The sequence below is a fragment of the Lates calcarifer genome, linkage group LG1, assembly GCF_001640805.2.
Source record: "Lates calcarifer isolate ASB-BC8 linkage group LG1, TLL_Latcal_v3, whole genome shotgun sequence".
Taxonomy (NCBI): domain Eukaryota; kingdom Metazoa; phylum Chordata; class Actinopteri; family Centropomidae; genus Lates; species Lates calcarifer.
Genome location: NC_066833.1, coordinates 12,207,762 through 12,233,836, shown reverse-complemented (window position 1 = coordinate 12,233,836; position 26,075 = coordinate 12,207,762). Strand labels below are relative to the sequence as shown.

Below are 26,075 nucleotides of genomic sequence, written 5' to 3'. Positions count from 1 at the left end.
TTTTGTCATTAAAAACCTCTAAGTCACCTGTCATCCTCATTCACATACAGTAATTTCTACATACACTATATTCTGTTAATTAAACAGGGCATCTACAGTAAAATAGAAAAATGTCTGTCTCCAGTGGGATCCTCAAAAAATTACTTACCAATGCCTCCACCGCCATGTGGGGGAGCTCCATACCGGAAGGAGTCAATGTATGCCTTGATCTTCTCCAGATCTGTAGTATCAAGAAAAGAGAGCTGCTCAGTTGTGAAAGAACTTGACATGACATTCAAACCATCAATCTAAATTCCCTGGTATTGTAATTCCCACTGGTCACCATTAGAGGGAGACAGAAATCATATGTAAGTCCCTTAATGCCCCATCTCTACACTTGCTCTTACCAATCTGGTGATGGATGGCCCTTTCAGTCAGCAGCTGAGCGTCGTGGATTCTCTGAGCTCCAGAGAGGATCTCCTCACCCCTCATGAACATGTCGTATGAGTTGGAGTATTTCTGGTCAAAAACAAGAAGAGATATCACCTGTGATATCAAGGATCAAGCTATCCACACATCTGTTAATGAAAGGTGGGGGAAAAAACCCTGATAAACATGAAGACTTGGACAGTTAAAAGTAGGGTTGCACACTGACAATGCTGCAGTCTGGATGGAGAGTAGATTACATAGGTACAAAGCTCAAGAAATATGGCAACAGTTGAACTGAATCCAAGTCCACAGACAAGATCTGCAACTAAAAAAAGGAAACAAAACAAAACACTGCAGAGGCAACTCTGTGCAGGTTTCTCATTATGCCATAAAGATTTGTATTGATACTTGAGAGTTGTATTGGTAAAATTTTTATGTCCACACTGCAAGAGCTTATGCAGCAAAATCCACTGTGATATATCAGTGTATCTACCAAGAACAGAAGGCTAAAGAGTCTTTGGCTACTCTAAAGCAGCTCTCTTGCCATAATGCAAGTGTAAGTGCAGGTCAACCACAAAACTAATTTGCAAAAATTTACATAGCATTTGTTGCTGCACATTTCTTACTATGCAGCCAATGACTGTGGGCCCATGACTAAGTGAGAGACTTACAGGGTTGTTTGGATCAGGCATCGTGTAGAAGGGTCTAACAGCCAGTGGGTACTTATCCAGCACATAGAAGTCAGTATCATACTGAGAAAAAACAAAAAGTGTAGATACAAACAGTCAATAACTGAGGAGTAATGGAGACACTGATGTTTACACTTTTTTCAATGTAAAAGCATTGTCTTAATGTAGCAAATATGTAATACATTTATTCCTCATGGTTTTCGGTTGCTGTCATGTTCTCCTCTTTAACTATAACCTCCACCATACTGCAGAATGATGATGTTGCTGTCCCTTATGAAAGTTGTGTAAAATCTGTCTCCTTAGCCAGAATGAAGTTGTTGATAAGCTATCCAAATATTATTTTCAACTTCACCAAGAGTCCACTGTGACTCAGGTGTTATGAATTAGATCACCTTGGTTTTTTGGAGCACTCTGAAGTCAACATACCTTTTCCTTGACGAGACGGCCAAGCAGCTTTTCATTGGGTGTACTACAGAACAACAGAAAAAGGCATTCATTTTTATACTGTAAACTATATCTTATTGTGTCACAGTGTTTACCTGTAATTTGCCTGAGACTGAATATTAGAAAATTATTCAATTATCCTCTGGTGCATTCACATCAACTGAACTGTAAATAGTTAAATAGAACAATCTTAATCACAAGAATTACTTGAATCTTAAAATGTTGCTGAGTCTCTTATTTCATTTCCTCTCTTTGACGTCTAAATGTTAAAATTTATTTCTGCTTTCATCAAATGAAGTCATCTGACAAGATGAGCTGGATGTGGGGCACAGGGCGTGTGATGCATTCTGACCTGAGGTCATCCTCATCACCCATCTCCACCCCGGCCTCACGCAGCATGGCCACGGCCTCAGTGTACTCAAGCCTCAGAGTGGGCTCCAGGAATTTGAAAGGCTCACTTGGGAACTGCTTGTTCACGGTCTGGATCTCGGTCTGGAAGCTGATAACAGGCAGACACAGACACACGCAGCGCACACATTAAAATCTACAAACCAAGGTCCAGAATTCTCTATCCACACAGAAACAAATTTGCCTTTGGTTGTTAACCTAACAAGAGTCACCGCCCACACTGGTCTTTATAAGACTTTATAAGATAACATTTCAGGAATTTAAGGCCGTACGGTTATGTACAGTGTTTAAATCTCAAATTTTGTTACTGCCAGCAGCTATTCATGCTCTCTCACCAGAAATAGTGCGAAGCAGAACTAAAATACTTAAATTAAAAAGAGACAGTGCTAAAACACAATTAGAAACACATTTTTTTTTTCAAAGACAGCTAATGATCAGTTTTATTTTATATTTGTTTTGAAAACAACATGAGACAACTGACAGAGCATGACAGACAATAAGTCATCAGTCAGACACAAATGCAAAATCATCTAATACATCAAGGAGGAGCAGTCTGGAAACTCTTGAGAACAAAGGGCAAACAGACAAACTGCCCCGAGAAAGAGGAACAGTGGTCATAAGTTGAAACTAACAAACAGTGACTCATGCTTTTAATGTGAAAGGGCTTTTTTTCTGAGGTGCTAAAGAAACTGAGGAATCTGTCTGTCCTTTGTTAAGCTTCTCCTTATTTTCTTCATAAATACTGTAGCATTTACATTGACGTCACATCAGCGCATGAGCCAAATCTCCCTATGTGTTCATCTTCTATTCATACTAACTGCTTACAAGATAAAAATCCAACGCTACAAGTACAACTACAGCATCCACAGCATGTGAGCAAAGTAAGAATCAAATCAGGTAGAGAACAGAGTCAGTATTTTTCAGCGAGTACTATTCTTTACCAGAATAGTATTCTGTGGTGATAAAGCAAAAAAGAAAAGAGCAAAATATCTAAGTTAATAAACTACTGCTTTCATGGTTATTGAAGCCAGAAATGCTGCAGGTCCCACACATTAAAACTTTTTTACCTACTCATCTTTTTATAAAATCATCTGGTAGAAAAGCTCAGTACACGTGCTGCACTGCTTCACGCCACTAGGGAGGCAATGTAGCCATATCATTACATTTTCTTGTTGGCAGTTCACTAGACAGAATGACTGGAAATCACTGACTTTTAACAGAGTAGACAGCAGTGGGTGACAACACTTAATCTGGATTCAACATCTGAAACAGTTTTACTAAGATGTATAATACATCAACTTTTTTCCAAGCATGAAGTTTCCCCACCAGGAATTGATCCTGCCAAAATCCAGTTCTTGTGCTGAGTGGGAAAGTAAAACTTGAGCCTCCATGGAATGTAATTTGCATCAAGTTTTAGTGCAATCGTCACCTGATCTCCCAAAAAGTATAGAGTATATAGTATAGAAAATACCTTGACAATTTGTAAAGTTAAAACAGATATGTCTGCCTATTAGTTTTGAGCTTTACTATATAAATCCCAATCTTACTTGTCTCTCAGGCCCTTGAAGATCTGAACCATAGTGTCAGTGATGGAGTCGATCACTTCGTGGTAATGGTAATTGAAGGCCAATTCAATATCCAGACCCACAAACTCGGTCAAGTGACGGTGGGTGTTGGAGTCCTCTGCTCTGAAAACTGAAACGTTGCAGATTTAGCATCGGAAAGTAAATTAAAAACACCTTCTTCTTTTAATGAAACAGACAGTGAATCCCTAAATGAGTGCATGACCAAGTCACAAGGCAGGAGTCCATATGAAGGGTCATCAAGTTCAAAGTCTGGCCTTTAAAGTCAGTCTTTTCTCAAGATATTTCATGAAACAAGGACAATGTGTCAGCATTAAAATTTGTGATTCATTGTATTTTGTCACCATGAAATGCTTCACCAGTGATGCTGTTATAGTGGAATCTTCCTGCAGAGAGGCACTATCTTCCACTGTAACCTTGACTGTAATGCATTTTGTGAACTTTCTGTGATGAGTTCCATGACCTAAATCAGTACTGATTACCCTTCTCATGATGATTAAGATATCACTGCTGATGATGGTCTGTGGGCACTTGCCTGATGAATTTATGTCATCATGAATGCTACATAATTAGCCAGAGCCATGAGTAACAGTCGTGCATAAAGGTTGGCTGCCCTGTCAATGTTGGAGGGTCTTACTAATGTCAAACTGAACTGAACTTCTTGCTTTCTGCTGTTTGTAATGTCTGCAGACTGTGGTACACATACATAAAAAACACTTACAGTTAAGTGTGTGCTCACATATGGCTGAACAGAGTGGGAATCAGGCATATGCACACAATTTCACAATAAATGAGACAGGTCCCTGCATATCTATGGCTTTAGAAATGTGGATTTTGTATGCACACATAGCTTTACAGTTTTACCCATCTGACTCCTGCATACATTTACTGAACCTACGGACAAAAAATAAAACAGTGCCATACATAATTAACATGACATCTGCTCCTCAGTGCTTAAGACCAGCCTTGTGTTTACATGTGTTTGCTCCCTGCTGGACCTCTTTAGCTGCTTTAGATAGGGGCACCAAACATTTACACACAGAAGTACTTCTGACCACAGGGAATTCAAGGAGAGTCAATCCTAGTCCTCCTTACCTGCTGAATCGGTGCGACTGTAACTAAGGAAACAGCAGTCTGTATGTTGTTACCTTAGAAGCAGTGATGACCTTAAGCCCTTTGATTTCTCTGGTATAGCCACAAAGGAGCAAACAGACCTTGATCTGGTCAATGGAATACTGAATGTGCATCCCTCTCCCAAATGTTTTCTTTCATCTTGGGTGAGATTCATGTATCAACTTAAAAATTGGAGGCCAAATAACAAGACTGGCTATGTGTAGGAACTTGTATTTATGCATTGATTTGTCACATGTGGGCGTAGTCAATCAAGTGGTGGCAGCGTTTGCTAACCTGAGGAGCTGGAGATACTCTTAAACCCACTACAGCATCATAAAATCTTTTACAAGTCCATTGTGTCACTAACACACTAAGCTCCACAGCAGCTCTGACCACAGTGAAAGTCTGTTAAAGTTTAATCATCTAAATGCATTTGGAGCCATTTTAAAATGGACATCTCAGTTAATAGGGTCTACAGTTTTCACAACACTCTTGCTGCTCATTTTACTGTTTGCCATAAGTGAATGAAAATATGTGAGGGGACAGATGGGAGGCATTCTTACCTGGTCCCACGCAGAAGACCTTGTCAAAGTCAGCACAGATGCACATCTGCTTGTAGAGCTGGGGAGACTGGGCCAGGTAGGCGCTGGTTTTAAAGTAAGACACCGTAAAGACATTTGCTCCACCTTCACTGGCAGCTAGAAGTGGACAAAGGCAACTTTTAGAGATGAGATTTTTACTGCCCCCAGCACAATGGCAATTAACTGCTGGAGCTGATAGCTTTTGACAAATACATCTAACATACACCGGGCATCTCACCTTCAGAGTGACTGCTCTGAAGATGAGATGATATATATCACCTGTACCCTAAAAGTTTCAGCTTACAGTAATTTTTCTCTTTTATGAAAAGGAGGATACTTCTATGACAGCTTCAGGCCAACAGAAAGTGTGACCCAGACTTTGCAACTGTTGGGTGCTGACAAAAGTCATGAAAAAGAAAATATTTTTAATATTCATCTAAATATAAAAACTACAACTCATACAGTTGCCTGGCATGTTTTTCAAAACAAACAAATACAGGTCTGAAAATTATATAACAAACTTACCAGCCAGACTTACATAACACATTTGCACTTCCCTTTTTAACAGACGTCACAGGGTATTATCTGATATTCTCATATCGTTAAAAATAGGGTGGAGGTTCACACGGCACAAACTGTATGTGCTCTGGGTGTTGGCAGGCAGGAAGATGATGCGGTTTGCAAAAAGTACACTGAGTTGATTTGCAGGTGCCGCCAAAATAAAAGAGCGGCAGTTTTGAATTTAGATGTTCCAAGCTTGGCTAATATCATTGGCTCTTTAAGAAAAGAGGAAGTGAGAGTGCTGCATGTTTCACCACAGTTTATTTCAAATCTGAAAGGCACGTGGGAAGCTATGGACTGGGTTTTAATGCACATGGTTACTATTGCTGGTTGAAGAAAAACAGGGAATCTTTACTCATCTATTATGACTCGAAATAACATTAAAATTACTGATTTTAGACCAAATTCTCCTCCCATTTATTTATTTACAGCTGTCATTATCAATGGCATACACCTCTGTGAGCAGTCTCTTGACTTTAATCAAGAACTGGTGTGTGTGGATTGACATGTCTCCTCTCACACTTGAAGTTGAGAAAAAGATTCAAGGGTGAGAGAGATGTTATGCAGGGAAAAGCTCAAATAACTGTATCTTCTGAATGCTGGTAAGAAGATTTTGTTTCCCCAGTCTTCCTTTCTGTTAAGTGATGTGGGATAAGGCCTTTTGGGAGCAAGTTTAAGGAAGGCCTCCTCTGTCAAATTAGGAAAGGCACTGTGTAGAAATGTGACAGTTGGTCGATATATCAAAACTCCCAGTGGAATGGATTACAATCCTGATTGGTTTGAAACAATAAAACTTTGTCTAATACCTTCTTGTCTGCTGTTTTTCTTGAACATAAATGTGCAAGACTAGTATTGGTTCAAAAACTCTTGTTAGTCATTGAAACCGTTTTGTGAGCTTCAACTGAACTTCAGGTTTGTTTTCTGATTTGAATTGCAGTCTAGAAAAAAACAACAGGACAGGAAGTTGACCTAACAACTGTCACACAATGACTCACTGGACACCTGTGGGTGGTGATATGGAAACAAATGTGTCCCCACTGAAACATGTAATTGAAAATGATTCAGTGCATGTTAGTCTCAGTTTTCCCCTGAGGCAGGATCCATGTGACAGAGAGAGTGTTTATACCTGATATGATTTTAGGGGTCTGGATCTCCACAAAGCCCTTTTTGGCGAGGGTGTCTCTGAAGAGCTGACACACTCCTGACTGCAGCCGAAAGATGGCCTGGCTGGTGGTCGTCTACAGGAGGATCCATGAGGAAACACACAGCCAAAAACAGAGGTATTACCACACTGCGCATGATTCATTTGACATATTACACAATCATAACAGATGTGTGAAAACCAGACTACCAGTTTCTGCAACACTTGCTTGCTCGCAAGGGCAAGACATCCATCTGTAGAACTTTAAACCACAATAAATGTAAGTTAGAATTATGAATACAAATGTAAACTGAAATCAAGGCAGGGAATAAAACTCATCTAAGTAAACCAGGGGATTACTGTAAAAAACCTAAGCCCCAAAATCCCCCAAAGCTGCAACAGTTAGGCGACAGAGCATGTGAAAAAGTAAGTGAACACTCCCTTAAGTCCACTGACTCATTTCAAGTGACCACAAGATTTCTATAAGTGAGCTTGACTGACTTACTGACTCCAGTCATTATACATCTTCATGAACAGAGGCCCTGGTCCTTTCAATACAGAACGCTCAGGTCTGTGTTAATTAAAACTTGTGATTTCTCCCTCTTTCCCCATCTCTGATGCCTGTCCAGTCCTGAATAGGCCTTGTCTGACTAATAAGTGGCAGAATGGAAAGGTGATAATGTCTAAATACTGGCAAGCTCATTAATCTGCAGACAATGCCTCAGGGCTGTCTGGCAGAAACTTTTCCTTCATTTCCAATCTGAATACTTCAGTACTTCATACTGCAAAAAGAACAAGCGAAGAAAAAAAATATAACTTTCCTGCTTCAAAACACTTGTAGCAAAAACTTTAAAAAGCAGTGAACCAAATAATCCAATCTACCCTAACAACACCTATGACTCATCTGTGTCATGAATCACACATTGGGCTGGGCCCCATGTCAAACGTGGGGAAACTGACCTTAAACCAGTCTGCGGAGGACCATATTCAAAAATTAGAAAGCACTTCCTGTTTACAGTTGCACGTCTGCAGCATGTAGGTGCAAAAGTGGGTGGGTAGTTTTTTTTCCCAGAAACTGACACTTCTTCTGGTGGTGCCCTTAGAGTGTGAAGCCTCATAAAAAATGTTTAAGAAAAAAATCAACCTGAACTTGAGGTACCTCTCAGTGGCAAACAGTACTGGTATGAAACCCCAGCTGCGGTGATGATCCACCACAGGTAGATTTCAAAGCATAAAATGAAAGTTGAAATATTTGCCAGGGCTCACCTGGGCTCACCTTTATTTTCCAAGACAGATCTTTAAATCTCAGCAAATCCTCTCTGCATTTGTTTAACATACTATAAAGCAAGTAATATATGGGTACATATAGGTAATAGGGTGGCGTTATGCGAGAACTTTACACAAGGGTCAAAATTCTCCTAAAGTGTAAGTCAAGTACAACAAAAGGAACTAGAGCGGACACAATTGAAATGAATTGAAAATTAATTAACAACTACTTTTAAAAATCAATTAACCATTTAAGTTGTACTTGCTTAATTTGGCAAAATTCCAAATATTCTTGTTAACAGTTTCTCAAGTCTGAGGACATGCTGCTATTTTCTCCTTATGTGATATTAAACCGAGCTCTTTATATTCTGGACTGTTAGTCAGAAAAAAGGTAAGTTTGTTACCTTAATCTTAAGAAAACTGTGATAGAAATTCTACACAATTCTGTGGTGTTTTAGAGATCAAACAACTAAATAACTAATCAAGAAGATAATATAATCAGTACTAAAAATGTTACTTAATATTTGCAGCCTTAAAATGAACATGTGGTAAATTAAAGCTTGGGCTGATTCTCATACAGTAGTTCTTCTACAATATTGAGGTAATGGCAACAGCCCTGTTAGGTGATCTGTGACACAGATTGTCTACATGTGAGTCCAGCTGTCTCATGCAAACTCAATTAAAATGAACACAAGCAAACTTTTCCATTGTGTTTTAGTGTGAATCACCTTATATTTAAGGATGGCCAAGTTACAAAGAGAGTGCCATAGGAACTAAATTATTATTGGACCAGTTTTATGGTTCCCTTTTGGAGTGTTTCTGCCAGTGTGGGAACCACTTTATAGCTTCACTGGGCTCTAAAGTGTAAAACTGATGACAGACCTGGGTCCATGAGCTAAAAGTGCACAGAGTTACAGAAACAGGTGTTGTTGCAAGGCTTGTGAGCTACGCTTGTGATGTTAGTGCCTTCCTGCCTGTCGCACCATCCATGTGGGAGGCACAGATCAAAACAATGAGACACTTTGCGGCTTTGTGTCTTCTGTTGCTCGAATAGGTTTAGCACATCTCCCACACTGCACAAGATTGATAGCATCAGCCTGTGAAATCACAGACTACCTCTTCTCACTTTAGAGGTGTAGTGGTTTGCTTTGCATTCGAAATGTTTACTGTAACTTATAGGTTGTCTGCTTTTCCTTTTAATGGAAAAAAAACGTGTCCTGTTTTTACTCTATAGCAATTTTAACTGCACTGCATAAAAGGTTCAGCATAACATTCCTATATCACTGCATAAAATGTAAGAAATTAAGTTTATTGTTACCATGGCATTTCTAAAATGCAAAAGAAAGAGAGAGAGAAAGAGAGAGATTAATAATAAAATAATTAAACTAGCCATTTCAATAGAAATGGAGAATAAATTGCCCTGAAAAGATTAACCTAAAGACCAGATAAGCCACTGATGTGAAAATGCCAGGGGTTAGATATATCAAAAATCTCTGCAGGTTTTGTCAAGAAGGTTCTTTCACTTGTTTTTCCTCAGCTCTGGCAGCAACTTACCCTGAGATCAATCACCCTGTTGTCCAGCTTGGTGTCCTGGTTGACTGTGGCTCTGCCTTCCTGAGGGCAAACAAAAATATCACGTCACAAAAAGCCCTCCGACTATGAAATATTCAGCAGTGTAACTGTGCAGTGCCATTAACAGGAGTGTTGTGCCCAATGATGTGTTAACGCTTTTTAAAAGGCTTTTTGAACCTCACGCAGAGTAAACATGCAATATTAGTCATGTTAAATGTAAAAATCCCAGTTTAAATACCAGCTGAAGAGAAGGCTATCAACTTTAAAAACAGTAAGTGGTCCATGTTATCTTTTCTTAATCTAACTAAAAACACTGACCATCTGCAATGTGGGACAACAAGCAATAATAGAGAAAAGAAAAAAACAAAACAAAAAAACAAATGAAAAAGTAAATGTTTCATCACAGGAGGAACCATTGCTTCCAGGGTCAGGGATGTCAGGCTTCCTCACAGCACCCACTGGGGTTTGAGCTAATAGCCTGCGTAGCCACATCCTGCTCCAAACAGCCCCGCGCAGAGTGACAAAAGATTAGACGGGCAGACAGTCACATAGACAGTGCTGTTAAGGCCTGTGTCTCCTGGGAAGACAGGTGCCGCTACAAGTGTGTGCCTGACATGTTGAATCCCTGCAGAAAACACCTGGGATGCTGAAACAGCTGCAGAGAGTGGCTCACTGATAAACAGACCGGCTCTTAGCTGTCTCTCATATGGTGACACCCATATATTAAGTTGCTCATCATATTATATATAAAATGATATGATAATAAAACATTGTGTTTTCTACAGCAACAGAACAACAATAGTTGTTGGTGTGTGCCATCACAAGCAAACATGACAGACAACAACAGCAATGTTTTAAGTACTTCTCTGATTATAATTTTGAGGTATGGCAACATTTCAGAACCCCTCCCAAAAAAAGTTCAGACAGCTTGTTGAAACTTCCCGTGTAATGTATTTTTGCAGGAAAGTGCTGCACGAGCAGAACTAAATAAACTACTGAAGTAAATAAACTGTCCAATCTACCTGTTGAGGTAATGCAGCAGTTTTTTGTAACCAGCACTGAAGTGGCAACTTGAGAGGCTTAGTGTAAACGTTGTTAACTTGTTTGCAAAGATACTAAATCTACTGCAGTGACTATTTGTGCTACTTGATTTGGTGAATCTTTTCAGCTATGTTGGGGAAATTCAAAAAACTGAACTGCAAAAAAAGAATCAATCATCTTTCTTAAACTGAACTGGTAACCAATCAATCGTATATCAAACTGACCTGCTGGTAAGTCAGTGACTGACACCCAGAGACAGGAGCCTCAATGCTTAAGATTCACTAATAACCTCCTAAATGTAAGTGTGAAAATAATGGCTTCTTAAATGCATCATGATTCTCTCAAATGATTCAGCATCGATGCGCAAATCTCCTTAATTGGAATTCAGAGTCCTCCCTAAACCCTGGCTGCCGGCTCTTATAAACACTGTGCAATGAGATCACAGTTTGCATAAAGAGGGGAAAGTCAAACGAGGTGATTTCACTCATTTCAAGTGATGTTATTCAGCACGAGCCAATCTGCTCTTGATCTTGTTTAATTTAACCAGGTTTAATTACCTAATCCTTGACTCTGCCAAAAACACAGGTCTCTATTCTCCTTACTGACAGCATCTTCACTCTGTAAGAGATTAAGTTAATTCACTGCATGGATATGCTACCATTTTGCTTTTGATATAAAGTATTCACATAAATTGAGGCTTAGTGGTTAATTATGCTGTTGTCATTGTACAGTCAGACCAGACCTAACCATGCACATCATGAGATGGAAACAGTGAACTCTCACGCTCACTGGCAGTCAGTTCCTCTTTCTCACACTGAGAAGCTGATGTCAGAATTTTTTAAATTGAAGAAGAGTCTACAGTCTACAGCTGTTTTTTTTCAGGCTGAGTCTGAGCTGTCTTATTGGCATTACAAGCTGATTCTTTTCACCTGACGTGAACTTTCACCTGAAGAACGCACCTCACATGGAGGTTTATAGTATTCTATTCAAAATCCCTTAAATTGTTGGTGGTTGTTCTCCTTTTCAACACAAATCAATATTTTTCATGAAAATATTGCATGGTTGGATGGTCTTAATCACATACCCAATGCCACTGAAGTGTCCTATTGTGAACTACAGAGCACTGCTTCTTTGAAAAGAATAAAATCAGCCTTTAGGTGTCAGCATATGCTTCACATTAATAGGCAGAGCAGAAAAAAAAAAAAAAAAAAAAACTGTCACTCAGGTGTCTCCACCAGTGAGGACCTTGGGTGAAGTATGCTCTCCATGCCCTCGCCTCCATCCCTACATTCATCCTCACCTCTTCTCCTTCTCCATCGGGCCTGACTGCATCCTCCAACTGCAGGGGAAGACGAGGTTCTGCCTGGCTGATGACGAAAATCTGGGAGGAAGAAGCAAACGAGCATTAAAATTCAGAGGGTGACAAACCACCAATGTTTCCATTAGATGTTTCTGATAGTGGAAAGTACCCAAACTCCACATACAGACTAGAGAGTGTTAAAGTGAAAGGGAGTAACATTCTCATGTAGAGTATGTGTGAGAAAAAAGAAAAAAAAAAGCGTTTCTGTGCTGCTAACAATCATGTTCAGGTGGTGGATACAACCCTGAAACCTACATTTAATGCTTTAGAGTAATTAACAACCACACACTGTGTTGAGAGAGGAACTGAAATGAAGAATTAATTCTGTGTTTTGGTCTTTACATAACACCTTTGTAATTCCTGTGTGAACAGATGTGAACTTACCTGGCTGAATGATATGAAGCATGCTCGTGTGCAAAATGTATATTCTTCTCTACATCTAAATTTTCATTTAGATGTAGAGAAGAATTTGTGTGCATAAAAAGAGACTGTACTATCTGCTCTGTGTTCACATGCACTGATGACTGTAGTGAAACTATGCCCACCCTCTCAATGTGGAGCTCCACGTCCTGCTGGGAACAGCTCTCGATCTTCTGCTCCACTTTTCTCACCAACGCCTCCACGTCTATGATACTTTCCTTGGTGATGCTGGTGGAGACAGTTGGGAAGGGTGGAGGGTAAACAACAGATAGCACTTAGAAAACAAACTCATCTGTGTGGGAGGCTAACTGCGTGACAACAATATTTCCATTAAACTGTGACGGATACTTGTAGACTTGTGTTTTCATTTTTAATGGTGTGATGTGCAAGGGGTAGTGTGGGATATGGTTGAGTGATTTTGAGCTGGGTGGTGGTTTTTTTTTTTCCTTTTTTCGTTTTCAAATCACCACACATCCTAAAAATACAACTGTAGCACTGACATTTGCTAACGCAGGGAGAGGGGCTAGTTCACATACCACAAGAGCGTGCAGCTTTCATAACAAAACCGCTACCCCCACTTTCTCTGCTCAACACAAACATGTCTATCGACGTTAGGCTCAAATCAACAGGTTGCAGCAGGGCAGAAAATCAAAACCACACACTATACTGTAGACAAAATTGACTGTTATGGGATGGCTCATCTTGCTGGGGAGAAAGAATTTCACCATTACACCACAGTTCTCCTCACTTCAAAATAAATTCTGGGACCCTAAAATAATTCCTGTCACCACATTTTTCATTTTTCACTTTCAGCTTTTGGAAAATGTCAGTGAGAAAGGAATGACTATATTTGCTACTGAAAAGAGACACCTAAGAGGTTTTCAAGATTTGAAGGATAGATTTGCACTTAGGAATCAAGACTTGTTTAGATATCTTCAACTGAGAGAAAATTACAACAAAAAAGTAAAAGGAGAGGTACCAGAAGAAAAAAATCCAGTGACAGAGGTGATGCTCAATGCATATCATCAAACACTGAGGATTACTTCTAAAGTATATCGCAATTTAATGGAATGTCAGGCTAAAAATACATTTTAAAGCTAAGTGGGAAAAAGAATTTTATATCACAATTTCAGAAGGAGAATGGCATCATATGTGTGTAACACTACAGATGCAACAGATCGACAAATTCACATAAATGGGAAGAACTGAACTGGAAAAACCTAATTTGTTTCTTTACTACGCCTAAATGCGTAAAAAAAATAAAGCAGAAAAAAAACTCCTATGGCTACAAACATGCTGCAGCCTTTGTGGCCATACAGATGCAAACCATACACATATCTTCTGGAGCTGCCCAAAGAGCCATTTTGGGACAGTGTGAACTCAGAATTAAGTCATTATAGTATTAATATTATGTTTTATTTGTGTATGTATAAATGTAACTAAAGCCATTAAAAAAAAAAAATCTCTGCATTTGGTGCGGAGATTCATGTGGTGGAATCACGCTGGAGGAGTAAAGCAACCCTACTTGACCCAACTGTCTATAAAATGAAGTTTGCACTATTAAATCAGCACTAGTTTTTTAAAGTCAGATGACAGGATACAGTATAGTAGACTGCATAATCACACAGTTCAAATAGTTTTTTTTTTTTACAACTTTCAGTCACTTTCAATAATGTCCTTTAATAACTGTATATTAGTCACAAAGAAGAATAAGTAAATAAACAGAAGCAGGTGGGTAGGTGAGGGATTGCTGAACTTTGAGACAACTGATCTGCAGTTTGTTGCAAAAGTGTGACAGATTACATCATATTGTGAACTTGTGGGAAGTACCCAGCTCTACTACAAAAAACAATTTGATATTGAGAGTGGGTGTTAAAAGAATTCCCCTATCAAGAGAAAGTAAAATACAAATATAAAGAGAACCCTTTTTTCATTTTTTTACTATGGGTTTTCACATTGACGTACCATCTTCCTACACAGGCTCCTCACTGAACTTAAGAGTATCATAAGAGATGCAAGGCACAACACTGATCATCATGCTGCACAAGACCAGATGGGAAACCTGCTAAAATCCTTCAATCCTGCTCATTAAAAAGCAGTAATGAGGGACTGAACACTGGGGTACTGCTGTCCCCTCAGCCCCACGACAGCTGCCACCATAGTCCTTCCCCTATTGGAAGAGATCAGTTACATAAATAAATACCTGCATTAATAACCTCCACTGCAGGGCCCAGAGGCTGCTGACAACACAGTCAGCACACACTGATTAACTCAAGACTGAGATTTGACAATGTCACACGGAGATAAGAGAGAGACCACATTCACACTGAATCTGTTTTTTTAATTCAGCTCCAGTACTGTCTCGACAAAAGGGTGGAAAGATGTTAAAATAAAGTAATGATAGGATTACTGGAGACACTATTGTAAGTTTGGTTATCATACTTTAGTTGGAATTACTATAATTTGGATTGGGATTACTATACGAGACCTGCACTTACTTTGAATGTATTAAGCGTGATATGAATATGTTACAGAGGTACCTGACCCGAAACACTCAGCATGCCTGAAGTACTTGAGTCGAATAACGGCTGCAGAGCCTGAAGACCACTTAATTAAATAGTGTGAGTGAGTGGAGGATATCTTGGACATACAATATGTGAAAGGAGACATCCTCAGCAATGTCATCTCTGCCCTCCATGTCATTATGGAGGATTTACTTGTAATCCAGGGTCTTACATGGCCTGTCAATCATTGCACCAAAGTGTGTGAAACTAGAGTGAGGCCAAAAAGCAACAAAAACTGACAGTGCCACATGTTCTTCAACATTTTAATATAAAAAAAACCACATCATATTTTGAGTCCAACAGTGACCTTCAGGAACGAAACCCTCTTGGTAAATCGCTATGCTGCAGCATGACTATGCTATTTTAGCCTTGTGATGAAAGACCACGTTGTCGTGGAGACCATGTCATCACTTTCATTTGCTCTGTTGTCAGGTGACAATGTGTGGCACAACATTTTAACTGTCCAACCACAGTATTGCAGAACCAGATTGAGGAACTACTTCACATAAAAGAAATCATCTAACGGTTACAAAAACATATTGAAATATGACCGATGTCCAAAACACATGAAAAAAAACAGTCTCCTGTGGGACATACAGTCAGTTTGTTTTTACAATATTTAACAACATATAGTTTGAAATCACCAGTCCTTTCTTGCCTGTGATTGGTGCCATTTCTGAAACAACAAAGCACTGCAGGATAAAGGAAAATTAAGCTGATTCTCACAGATGGCTGGGAGCTGGTCAGCTGAGTGACTGAGAGGAACTATGAGACAGTCAGGGGATTCTGACACTTCTAAGAAAGTTGGGTCAGCATGGTCAGGCAGCAGAGGTCAAGACTCGGGTTTGAGCAGCAGTGACCTTGCCCTCATTAGAAAAACGTACTTGTGTTTAAGTTTCCTGTAAAACTCAACATACTGCAACAACCTGCCAAGACGCTCCAAAGGTCTTGTTTATGAGACACAAGTATAATGAATGTAAGTAAAATGGTAATTTATACACATTTGGATATTCATCAAACATTTAGCAGCTCCAACTTGTTTACATATGACTCAGGCAGGTGTGTACATAAACTCCATCATTTATTATTTACTTCTTTCATTAAGTCTGTACTGGATGGATGCCTATATTTACTCAAAGTATTAACATGAATTAGAGAAATATTTATTTTGCTGTTTATTGTAGATGCCATCAAAGATAATAACTGTTTTTAAATTCTGTAACACAGACTCCTCTGAAGCTACCATTTTGCTGTTTAGTCCTAAATGATTAGAGGGAGTGAGAAGCCAGGGAGAAACACTTGTCTTCTGGACCCACAGTGGTCTTATCGCTGGGTATGAGGTCATTGTCTGTAACAATGAGGGAGCCGGATAAATCCCCCTGGATGTTTGACACTGCTTTCTTTGTCAGTGATGTGCTTTTTAGTTGACACTTTTAATTAAACTGATTTATTTCAACTCTTGTAAGTTTCTCTGGAAGGCTGAAACAGCAGACACTTGCTCTGTCCTCAGTCTTGATTGTGGCTTTTTGTGAGGCTGTAAGGCTATAATAGCTGCTACTTAACACTGGGCTTGTTTTAAATAGCATTAAGTAACACTTCAGTCTCTGCATTGCATTAGTTCTTCATTATCCAATGTCATAACAGCCATTTTGGTCTGACAGATTACAGTTGCGGGTGTTGCCCTTTGCCTAATTTTGCAATATCTGAGGAGGTGCCAGTGAAGTAATTCATGATAATCTTCCCCATTTACAAATATACTGAATTCATCAAACAGTGGGAGAACTGGAAAACAGTAATTTACTGAAACACTGTATGTTTTAGTAATTTGCCTGAATTTCATTGGGAATGTTTTTATGTGGCCACATAGACCACATTTCGAATTATTACACAAATGAGCCCCCTTGTGAACACCATCAGACTATAGCAGCCTTAACCCGTTTAGCCCTTTTAATAAAGTGCGTATCCGCCAATAGTTGTGTTCATTCACATCAGTAATGGGCTACAATTAACTGCTAGCATGACTAATGGTGCTTGGCTCTTAAGTATTTCTTCCTCCTCTGATCCAAGCTGCTGTATCTGCCATCTCGACAGGAACCGTTCCATTAAAACACTGTTGTGTCCCGCCCTGTTAACAGCCAGCTTTTGTTGTCAAGTGAAAAATGATTGATTTCCCCACCATCCACCTCGCTCAGAATGTGTGAAAATGGATCGACGGACGATTAGGGCCCAGGATTTTCCCACCATTGTTTTTTGCCCTCTCTGACAGGAAGAGCAGTCTCGGTACTCACTTTGCGGCAAACTTGACCATCTGCTTGCTGGCACGATCTCCCACTGCGACTAGTGCCTGCACGTTGAACTGCTGTTGACGCAGGACCAAGAAGCATTGCTTCCCTGAAAACAAAACAACAACAATAGATAGTGCCAAGGTGTTAAGACCTCTTTCAAGTAAGCTTAACAGGCTTGTCATGATAAAAGCTTGGCTGCTCACTCTGAAGCAATCTAAGTTTTTGCAGGCAAAAGGGCTAAGTGTTACTTGGGACGAAGAGAATATCCCTCACCTAAAAGGGCCCTTCTTGTCAGGTAAAGTATCAAACATTTGCTAACAAAGTCTTCTCTTTGAAGAGCACTGTGTGGAGCACTGTGTGGAGAAAGGGTGATTGCTACCTTCCTAACAAACACACACCTTGGAACAGTGTAAACTAGTTAGCCAACACAAACTCTGGGCAGTCAGACCACCCAGGTACTTTGATGTTTGTTGCCTGTGAGAAGGGGGTGGGTGTGGTGGGGATAATAGTGATGCCAAAATCCCACCAACAGATGCACCTCATCCCAGACCAAATCAGGATGTTATTCTGCTCAGACGGACATCCTTACAGCGAGTGAGAGAGAATGAATATATAAGTGGAGAGGAAGGGGCTCTCAACTGTGGAGGTTATCTTGAAAGGAAATGGCTAAAGGATCATCATTGAGAGCTTAGTTTATTTGCAATCACAGTTTAGCAAGGCAGTAAAAAGGCTTGATGTTTCATAAAGAGATGTAATAGCCTGGCAAAGCTCAGTGGGTTCATTGTATTCAAATAGAGAAGCTACATGGCAGCCAGTAGCTGGAACCCAACAAATAGAGGTTATCTGATCTCTCAGTTGGCAGTGACATGCTAGTCTGACAATGATATCAGAAACACCCTCAGGTTGTCAAACTCTGCCTAGTATGAAAGGAAGGTAAAAAAAAAAGAAGAGAAGAAACTCTAAGTGCATACACAATCCCAGAAAGGAGTAGAAAAATGTTTATTTCACACTGGGGTATGGTTTGGTATGTATTTCCACAATAAAAACTGGGCATTTCTTTTTAGTTTTCTGCTTGATCTGGATAAAAAGAGCACTGTCAGTCAGCTAGGTCATGGGAAATCTATCGATTCCAAGTCAAAGCCAACTGGTATTACCATTTGGTCTTGAAAAGAAGAGAGTGATGTGGAGAACTGCCTCAGGGGAAGACCTTTTAGACATTTCATTATAGTACACTGAGGATTAGCACAGGGGTCATCCAATATTGTCTGTTTGTTTTCTTCCACACAAAAGAAAGTTGCTCTGAGCCAAAAAATTGGTGAACAAAGACAGGGTGATCTCACCTTTGGCTCTGCTGGTGTGGACTCGGGCACGCAGCCAGATCAGCTGGTCAGCTTTCTCAGGAGTAAGGTCTTGGACACGTACCAGCACCCTGTCTGGCTCGCACACGCACATGCACGCACGTGCACACACACACACGCACACGCACACATACACACACACACACACACACACACACACACACACACACACACACACACACACACACACACATACTTTATTTTATTACTTCAAAGAATTTTTCTGCCTCCCCACTTCTCCATAAAGAATCTCACACCCCCTCTTCTCCTCCCTGCACACTCCCAAAGGCAGAAAGAAATGTGAACAAGCATGCATGTGCGTGTAGACGTACACACAATAAAATGCTCAAATTACAGACGTGCCTAATAAATAAGACACACTAGGAGACCTGCTGAAAGCTGTCTAACTCACCTATTCTCTGTGGGCTTTATGACAAATTGACTCTGGTTTCACCTGTGTCACTCAGAGGCATGTTTTCTCCTTATTATCAGTGAGCAAAAGAGGCAGACACCGAGGCTACACCAGAGAAAACAGAGCCGCCCTTTTGGCTGGGAACTCTACGTCAACCCACATAAAAGCCCTCACCCTCCACCCCCCACCTCCCTATGGCTGAGCTCGGCACGCAGGTGAGGGAGGCCCCACTTTGTTTTCTGCCACTGGACCTGAAAGAGCATCCAGACAGATGGACGACCTCGACAGGTCTGCCTGCTGCCTCATTCATCCGGGAGTTATCACGCACTATTAGTTACTGCAATTATCACTGACGTTGGCACAATCGTGACGACAGAAGGGCTCCAAAGCATTTTTCACGATGTTTATCAGTTGTAATCGTGTTATATCAGTAACGTTTGACAGCCAGAAAAATGCAATTACAGAAGTCCTGGATCAGGATGTCACCTTGTAACAAAACATGAAATTTAAGGGATCCTGCACGTTCTCCAGTTCATTATGTTACTGTAATTTCCTAATCTTTACAGTGGTGGTCTAACTCTTTGTTACCAAACTCCCCATGTTCAACTTTATGTCCCAACACTGGGCTGACTCATTTGTTACTTTTATATCAGTGACTTACAATGATGACTTGCAATGTCCTCATGGCTTTCATGTCAGTTGACCATGATTGTGACCCTACCTGAACTTAGTTTACATTTTTGAACATAAAGCCAATTTCTAACTAATATCATAGGTAAGTGAGATAAACACATAAAATAAAAAGAAAGAGTAAGTTGTAAGGCAGTGAGTTTTTAAAATGTTATTTTCTGTGCTAAGCTTCCACCTCTATTGTCAGATGATTGACAGGAATTGGGAGTATAATGTAGCACACAGAGACAGAAAAAAACACACACTCAACTCAAAATAATATAATAAAAACATGACATTTGCCATTGAAGCCATTATGTTTACAGCGTGTACTGTATTCTGTGAACCTTTTTTCCTACACTATGTGGGTGTGAGTAAATACATTCTTCTAAAATACACAGCTTTCCTTCACTGATGCAGTCGAGTTTGGAAAAGACAGGCACACGATAAAAAAGCATCTACAGGGAGTAATCAGTCCAATGTGATGTACTGAGACAGGAACAAGGCAGTGTTAATGCTACAAATTTTAACTAAATTCATCTACTCTTAAAACACCAAATACCATCTCATGACAGAGAAATTGATATAAATGGTCATTAAACTTATGGTCACATCAAGGCAATGCAAAGGTTTTAGTCTTATTAATTTGTTCTATTGCAAATCTTCAAGAGCAGGAAACCATGAAGTCATCATTATTTTTCTGTGTTTTCAGCTGAGACTGTGCATTTGTTCAGCTATTGGGTTTCCTGTGACAGAAGTAGCTTTCATACTCACCCAGTTTTTGTTGGGACTGGACCATAGCTGACACACCATATCGGTCCTTGGCAAAGTCCTGAAAAGATAAAAGCATGACATCTTAGCGGTAGAGATAAGCCATTTGACTGAAAAGTTCACATCACACTGCTTTTCAAATATGTACATCAACTATGTATTGTTCTCAACAGCAACTCTACCAGTTTGATTTCATAAGCGTCAGTCTGTCTAGTACATCTGAGATAACAGACAGACAGAACAGATAATGTGGCTTATCACAATCTTAGGAAAAAATTGTAGAACAGACAACAGAAACACGGGAGTTCAACATGAAGGTATTTGCATACAAACTGTTGCAAAGGTGTGGAAAGTTGAGGTAGAATCAAAGACAGACAGAAAGGCTGGGAACTGGTCTTAGGGGAGAAGTGCTGTGATCCATACGGGATACTTACATCTTCCTCTGTGCTTTGTTGTTCGGCAGCCTGAAACACAAAGAGATGACAGGGGTTTAAAGGGCACTGCCAATAGCCAGGAAATAACGACAAGAGTACTATCTATTAAATTCAAACACAAAAAAATGTTCAAAAACATCCAACTTCAAATGGAGCAACTTAAAACATTTTGCTACAACAGTCATGTAAATTGTGTTTTCATCTTGTGCTATCAGGGATTTGAATGAAATTAATAAATCATAGCAAAGTCCCGGAGTCAAGCCTTAGATCCCTGGAATGCACAGCTCCTCTACACAATACTCTAACACATCATAGACAATGAGCAATGGCAGCAGGAGATATTGCTTTGTAATAGAAACAGTGTAAGTGGACAGATATTCTTTATCTCTGCACTGACTTCTAGGCAAATGACTCCCAGAGTGCGATGAGATCGAGCCTTGGCAAAGCTACAATTCCATTTTCTATGCAAATTGATATTGGGAGTATGAAATGGCTGGTGGCAGTAGAGTGAATTGGAATTGCCCATCCTTGATATGATAATACAGTCACATGATGGATGATATTGCCGCTGAATATAGACCCCCCTATAGCCATGAAGCAATAGGACCCACACCGGGGCAACTAAAGTGACAAGTGTTGGCAGAAAAAGTGCACAACAAAAGATAACACGGATAACACTCACTAAATAAACATTCAACTCAGGTTTCAGGTCTTCCCCTAGGTAATGTTTTCTACACCATACCAATATAGGCAGCAATAGGTAGGGTATTAAACAGTGACAACACCTGCTTCTTCCATGAAGCATGCTGGCAGGGTTTATCCATCCGGTTGACAGGAAACCTCAATGCTTTCGCCGATAAAGGCCGCTTGTTACATGATGTCTTGGATAATTCAAACTCAAGCTAGATGACACATTTTCTGACGGATTGATACAGATCTCCTCATTTATATCCAGCAGATCTTGCTTTATTTGACAGCCTGAGGAAAAATTTAGGGAAGCACCAATACCAGTCTGGAAACTGACCTTATTAAATTCGTGAGGTGTGTTAATTGTAATGTGTTAAGCTACTAATAAAGCTACTAATAATTAATAAAGCTCATGAGAGCAGCTCATAGAACATGGACGGACATAACATCTTATTTACGACAAACTTTAACAGCAACTGGAGCACCTCATGTTAGTGCAGCAGGCACTTCTGGTTTGAGAGGGGGAAAAAGAACAAACGACTAAACAACAACACAGGTGAAGTTGTTAGATGACCTGCAGAAACATGTCTTCAAGCTGACGCATTTTCTCTCAGCTGGTCTTAGAACACAGACAGTATGGGAAATTCAGCATTGGATCTGATCATTGTTTATCACAGCAGCTCAGCCTGTTTGTCAGGTGTGTATCTGTACATAACATCAGTGATCCAGCACAAACCACAGCATTACATGTCAAAGGGCATTTCAAGGACAATATAATTAAATATACACAAGCCTAAAACACATTGTGTATGAATGTCTCTTCATATAGTAATATTTTTTAGTTACAGCACTAAACTTTATTTAAACTTCAAAAATATCCAAAACCATTTGCATTGTGGCAGTGCTCATGTTTACAGTGCTGTGACTTCAGATATGTTTGTGAGAAGAAGAAGTGGCACTCCATTTACTCTGTGAAAGTATAGAAGTGCTTTGGCACTGACAACTGAGCCACATGGTTTGTTGGATATAAAAAGTTGTCTAGTTGGTGGCGACTCTGTCAAGTCTGCTAAAGATGAGGGCATTTTTCGTTACTTTTGCTTTATTTTTGTGAAAAACCCCTAGATTAGAAACAATAATCCATCAGGTAAAATTTTGCCTGATTAAGTTCTGAGGACTGAGAAGTTGCAAATACAAAGTGTTTGAAAGTGTACAGGATATTTAAGACTAAGACTTTCTGGAGTGCTAGAACTTCTTGGTAAGTCTGACCTTTACTTTTTAAAATGGTTGCAACTGCACGTAAAGAGGGGGCTAATATGTCTTTCCTCAGTGCAGAAAAAATAGCACTTTGTTTGGGTGGACATAAACAAAGTAAAAATGACAGGAATACTTAAACAATGGATGATCTTGCCCCCCTGCTGGCTAATCTACCCTCCTGGACCCACAATGCCCTGAAGACTCGCACGTCACAGCCTTACCAGCTGTAAGAGAGGGGCAACGGATGTCAAACAACAAACCAAAAACAAAAAGAAGAAAAAAAAACACTGACCAGCTTGGCCTGTTTTTCAGCCTTCTTTGCCGCTTTCTCTGCTTCCTTCTGCTGTTTCTTCAAGGGCTTTCTTTGACTGAGCCTGTTGCTCCTCCTCTGTCGCCCTGAAACAGGAAGAAACACACAACATAAACATTTAAGTCAACTTCCGCCTCCTATTTCTCCTACATCCCATGAGGAAGTTATTGACCGCCTGGGAAAATTAATTCTGAGCCATGGCCACCTCAAGCTTTTAAGTCTGCACTACCTTTAATCCCATTGTTTTTGCACACAACAAAACAGCTGTAGCCTTTGTGAACTTAGGGATGGGAGTTTGGAGAGCTGCTAAAAGCAGAGATGTCAGAAAGTAAGACTAGCTAGACAAACACTATGGCTTTAAAAAGACAGTAGTCTCACCAACACTTTTCTAATCCATTACAGAATTTGTAAAGAATACAGATTATCTGATTATGATAACACCGAGTCTTATCTGAAAGTAAAGATGTCTTTTGCTAAATGACATAGCCATAATACACAACACAATGTCAGACCTGATAAGCATCTGATATTTGCCTATTAAGTTAAGTTTGTTTGTAGCAGCAACAGGACAGCAGACTAAATAAATACAACACTACACTCCTATCTAGATGTAACAATTAGGTCACAATAGAACAGCAGCAATGAAAACATCAAACATCACATCACAGATTTAATATTATAAACAGTGAACTTTGCACATCTCCAACTGAGACATGCAATCACTGCTATAAACGTGTGCTTAGATTGAAGGTGAATGAATGAGGGCTGTTGGTTTTCCCCAATGACCAGGTGTGCAGACCTGAAGGAAGCCAATGAGCAACATGGGAGCTGCTCCTATTTAGTTACAGGAAATAACAAGGACCAAAGGCCATCTATGAATAGCAATAAAGCCTAAACAAGAAACAAAAATCTCAACAGGTGATGACTTCCAAGGGAGGACTTCAAACCAGGTTTTATACTTCCCCTACTCCCAAATATAAAATTAACACCACTGCCCCAACATCCACTGTGTTCTTCTTTTATGATTACGAAAGAAATTAAGAATTAAAATGATAAATTCCAAATTTGTGGATCATCTATGGAACAAAAAAAGAACCTCAAACGTAGATATGAATAGCCTATTGCTATCTTGTCTCACAGTCGTGTTGTGAACTTGGATTACATTAAAAAACTGAGTATGAAGAAGATCAATAAAAAAGTACTCTGGCTGTTTCATTCAGATGTTCCACCAACCAGTTGAATCGGTTGGACTGGATCAAATATCTGTTACCCTCAGGCAAGTGAGAGCAGTCTTATTGTCTGGAGGAGCTGTCTACAAAGCACCTACTGTCTGCTATCAAATCAGTACACAAACAACCTTTGTGGCGCTCTACTCTTTACACAGCTAATTTAACACAACACAAACAAATGTTTACATGTTGCACAGTTAAACATACTAATTTGGCAACTGTCACCAGTCAGTTAACTAGGCAACTGTCCAACAGGCTTATTGCAACCCAAGCCCTGTCACAGTTCAGTTGTTACACACAGACACAAAAGGATAATAAATGGGTAGGAACAGTTGAACATCAAACAAAATGTTATCAGTCCTTGTACCAAGTTTAGCGATCCAAAGTACATTAGGTCACCAGAACTGAAAGCTTTTAAAACGTGGTCGACAAAATATGACTAATATAATAATACTGGAGTTCAGTCTGTGGAACTGAGGTAACACACAAATAGCTACATTGTTGGGGCAACGTACAGTGTACTGATTTCCACGCTCTTTCTCACGCAGTCGCTCCATGTATTTTCCACAACAACTTGGAAGTAACATAGGGTAGACGTTTATCACCATAAACAGTCCTTTCCTGTCTATAACTCTAACTTTTAACTAAAAGCAAAGTGGCCCATGACCAGAGGGTAAACTGAAAGAGCTCTACAGTGGAATGTGGATGAGCACAGGCCTGACAGGTTGGGATCTGCAAACTTGTTTTTACAACACAAAATGTAAAATATTGTGTTGTGAGTAGTAAAAGAATAAATGTGTGGGAAAATATGTCCCAGGATGTTACATTTTTCATACGGAGCCATATTTCAATTTGGCATCTATCCAAATAGCCTATGCAGCACCCGGTGTAATATTTCATTCACATTCTAGGTTTGCAGCATTAAGGTTGACACTGTACATTTTAACTAAGTTGTAATATGCCGAATTCACCAGAAAACTAAAAAGACTTGTAAGAGATGTTGTCACATACTTCTTGCGATACAACTCGCTTACTAAACCATCCCAATATAAACTGACAAACTTTTCAAATGTAATTTGGCTTGCAAACAACAAATCCACCCTGTAGATAAGGTAGCGCTGGTTACCTAGCATCGTTTAGGTCCATCTTGTGTTTATTTTCATATGGCTATTATCTTAAACATTTTTGCTCACATGGGTAAACGTGGTGATTTCTTTACTTAAACTGTCAGATGATGCAATCTGCTGCATGTTAAGGCAACGGTAGCTAGCTGCTATCCGTGCTAACCCTATCTTACGGTAGTAAAAAAAAAAGTGCTGTGTGCTGGTGGTGTTGTGAGACGTGAGTTACGGCATGCACAACTTTCACGCCATTCTTACCCCTGGACTTCGTCTTTAGTCATGTCGAGGTATATTCTTAAAGAATGAAGAGACAATACTTGACGGCTTTCTGAGAAAGTAGCACCACATCAGCTGTTCAGAGCATGCACGGGCTCACGGAGGAAGGACCTGTATT

The 26,075-nt window shown here is 39.8% G+C and overlaps 1 protein-coding gene across 1 annotated transcript in view; it reads right to left on the bottom strand.

Annotated features, from left to right (window-relative positions):
• dars1 (aspartyl-tRNA synthetase 1) overlaps positions 1 to 26,075 on the bottom strand; it is a 26,701-nt gene extending 626 nt beyond the window's left edge. Inside the window, 18 exon segments of the mRNA XM_018682010.2 lie at positions 149 to 220; positions 387 to 498; positions 1,080 to 1,160; positions 1,524 to 1,566; positions 1,894 to 2,040; positions 3,497 to 3,644; positions 5,209 to 5,343; positions 6,914 to 7,025; positions 9,749 to 9,808; positions 12,108 to 12,188; positions 12,713 to 12,815; positions 17,440 to 17,542; positions 18,777 to 18,869; positions 20,650 to 20,707; positions 21,081 to 21,110; positions 23,314 to 23,376; positions 23,378 to 23,417; positions 25,940 to 26,075. Of these exon segments, the coding sequence (XP_018537526.1) occupies positions 149 to 220; positions 387 to 498; positions 1,080 to 1,160; positions 1,524 to 1,566; positions 1,894 to 2,040; positions 3,497 to 3,644; positions 5,209 to 5,343; positions 6,914 to 7,025; positions 9,749 to 9,808; positions 12,108 to 12,188; positions 12,713 to 12,815; positions 17,440 to 17,542; positions 18,777 to 18,869; positions 20,650 to 20,707; positions 21,081 to 21,110; positions 23,314 to 23,376; positions 23,378 to 23,417; positions 25,940 to 25,962 (1,504 nt within the window). The 5' untranslated portion in view covers positions 25,963 to 26,075.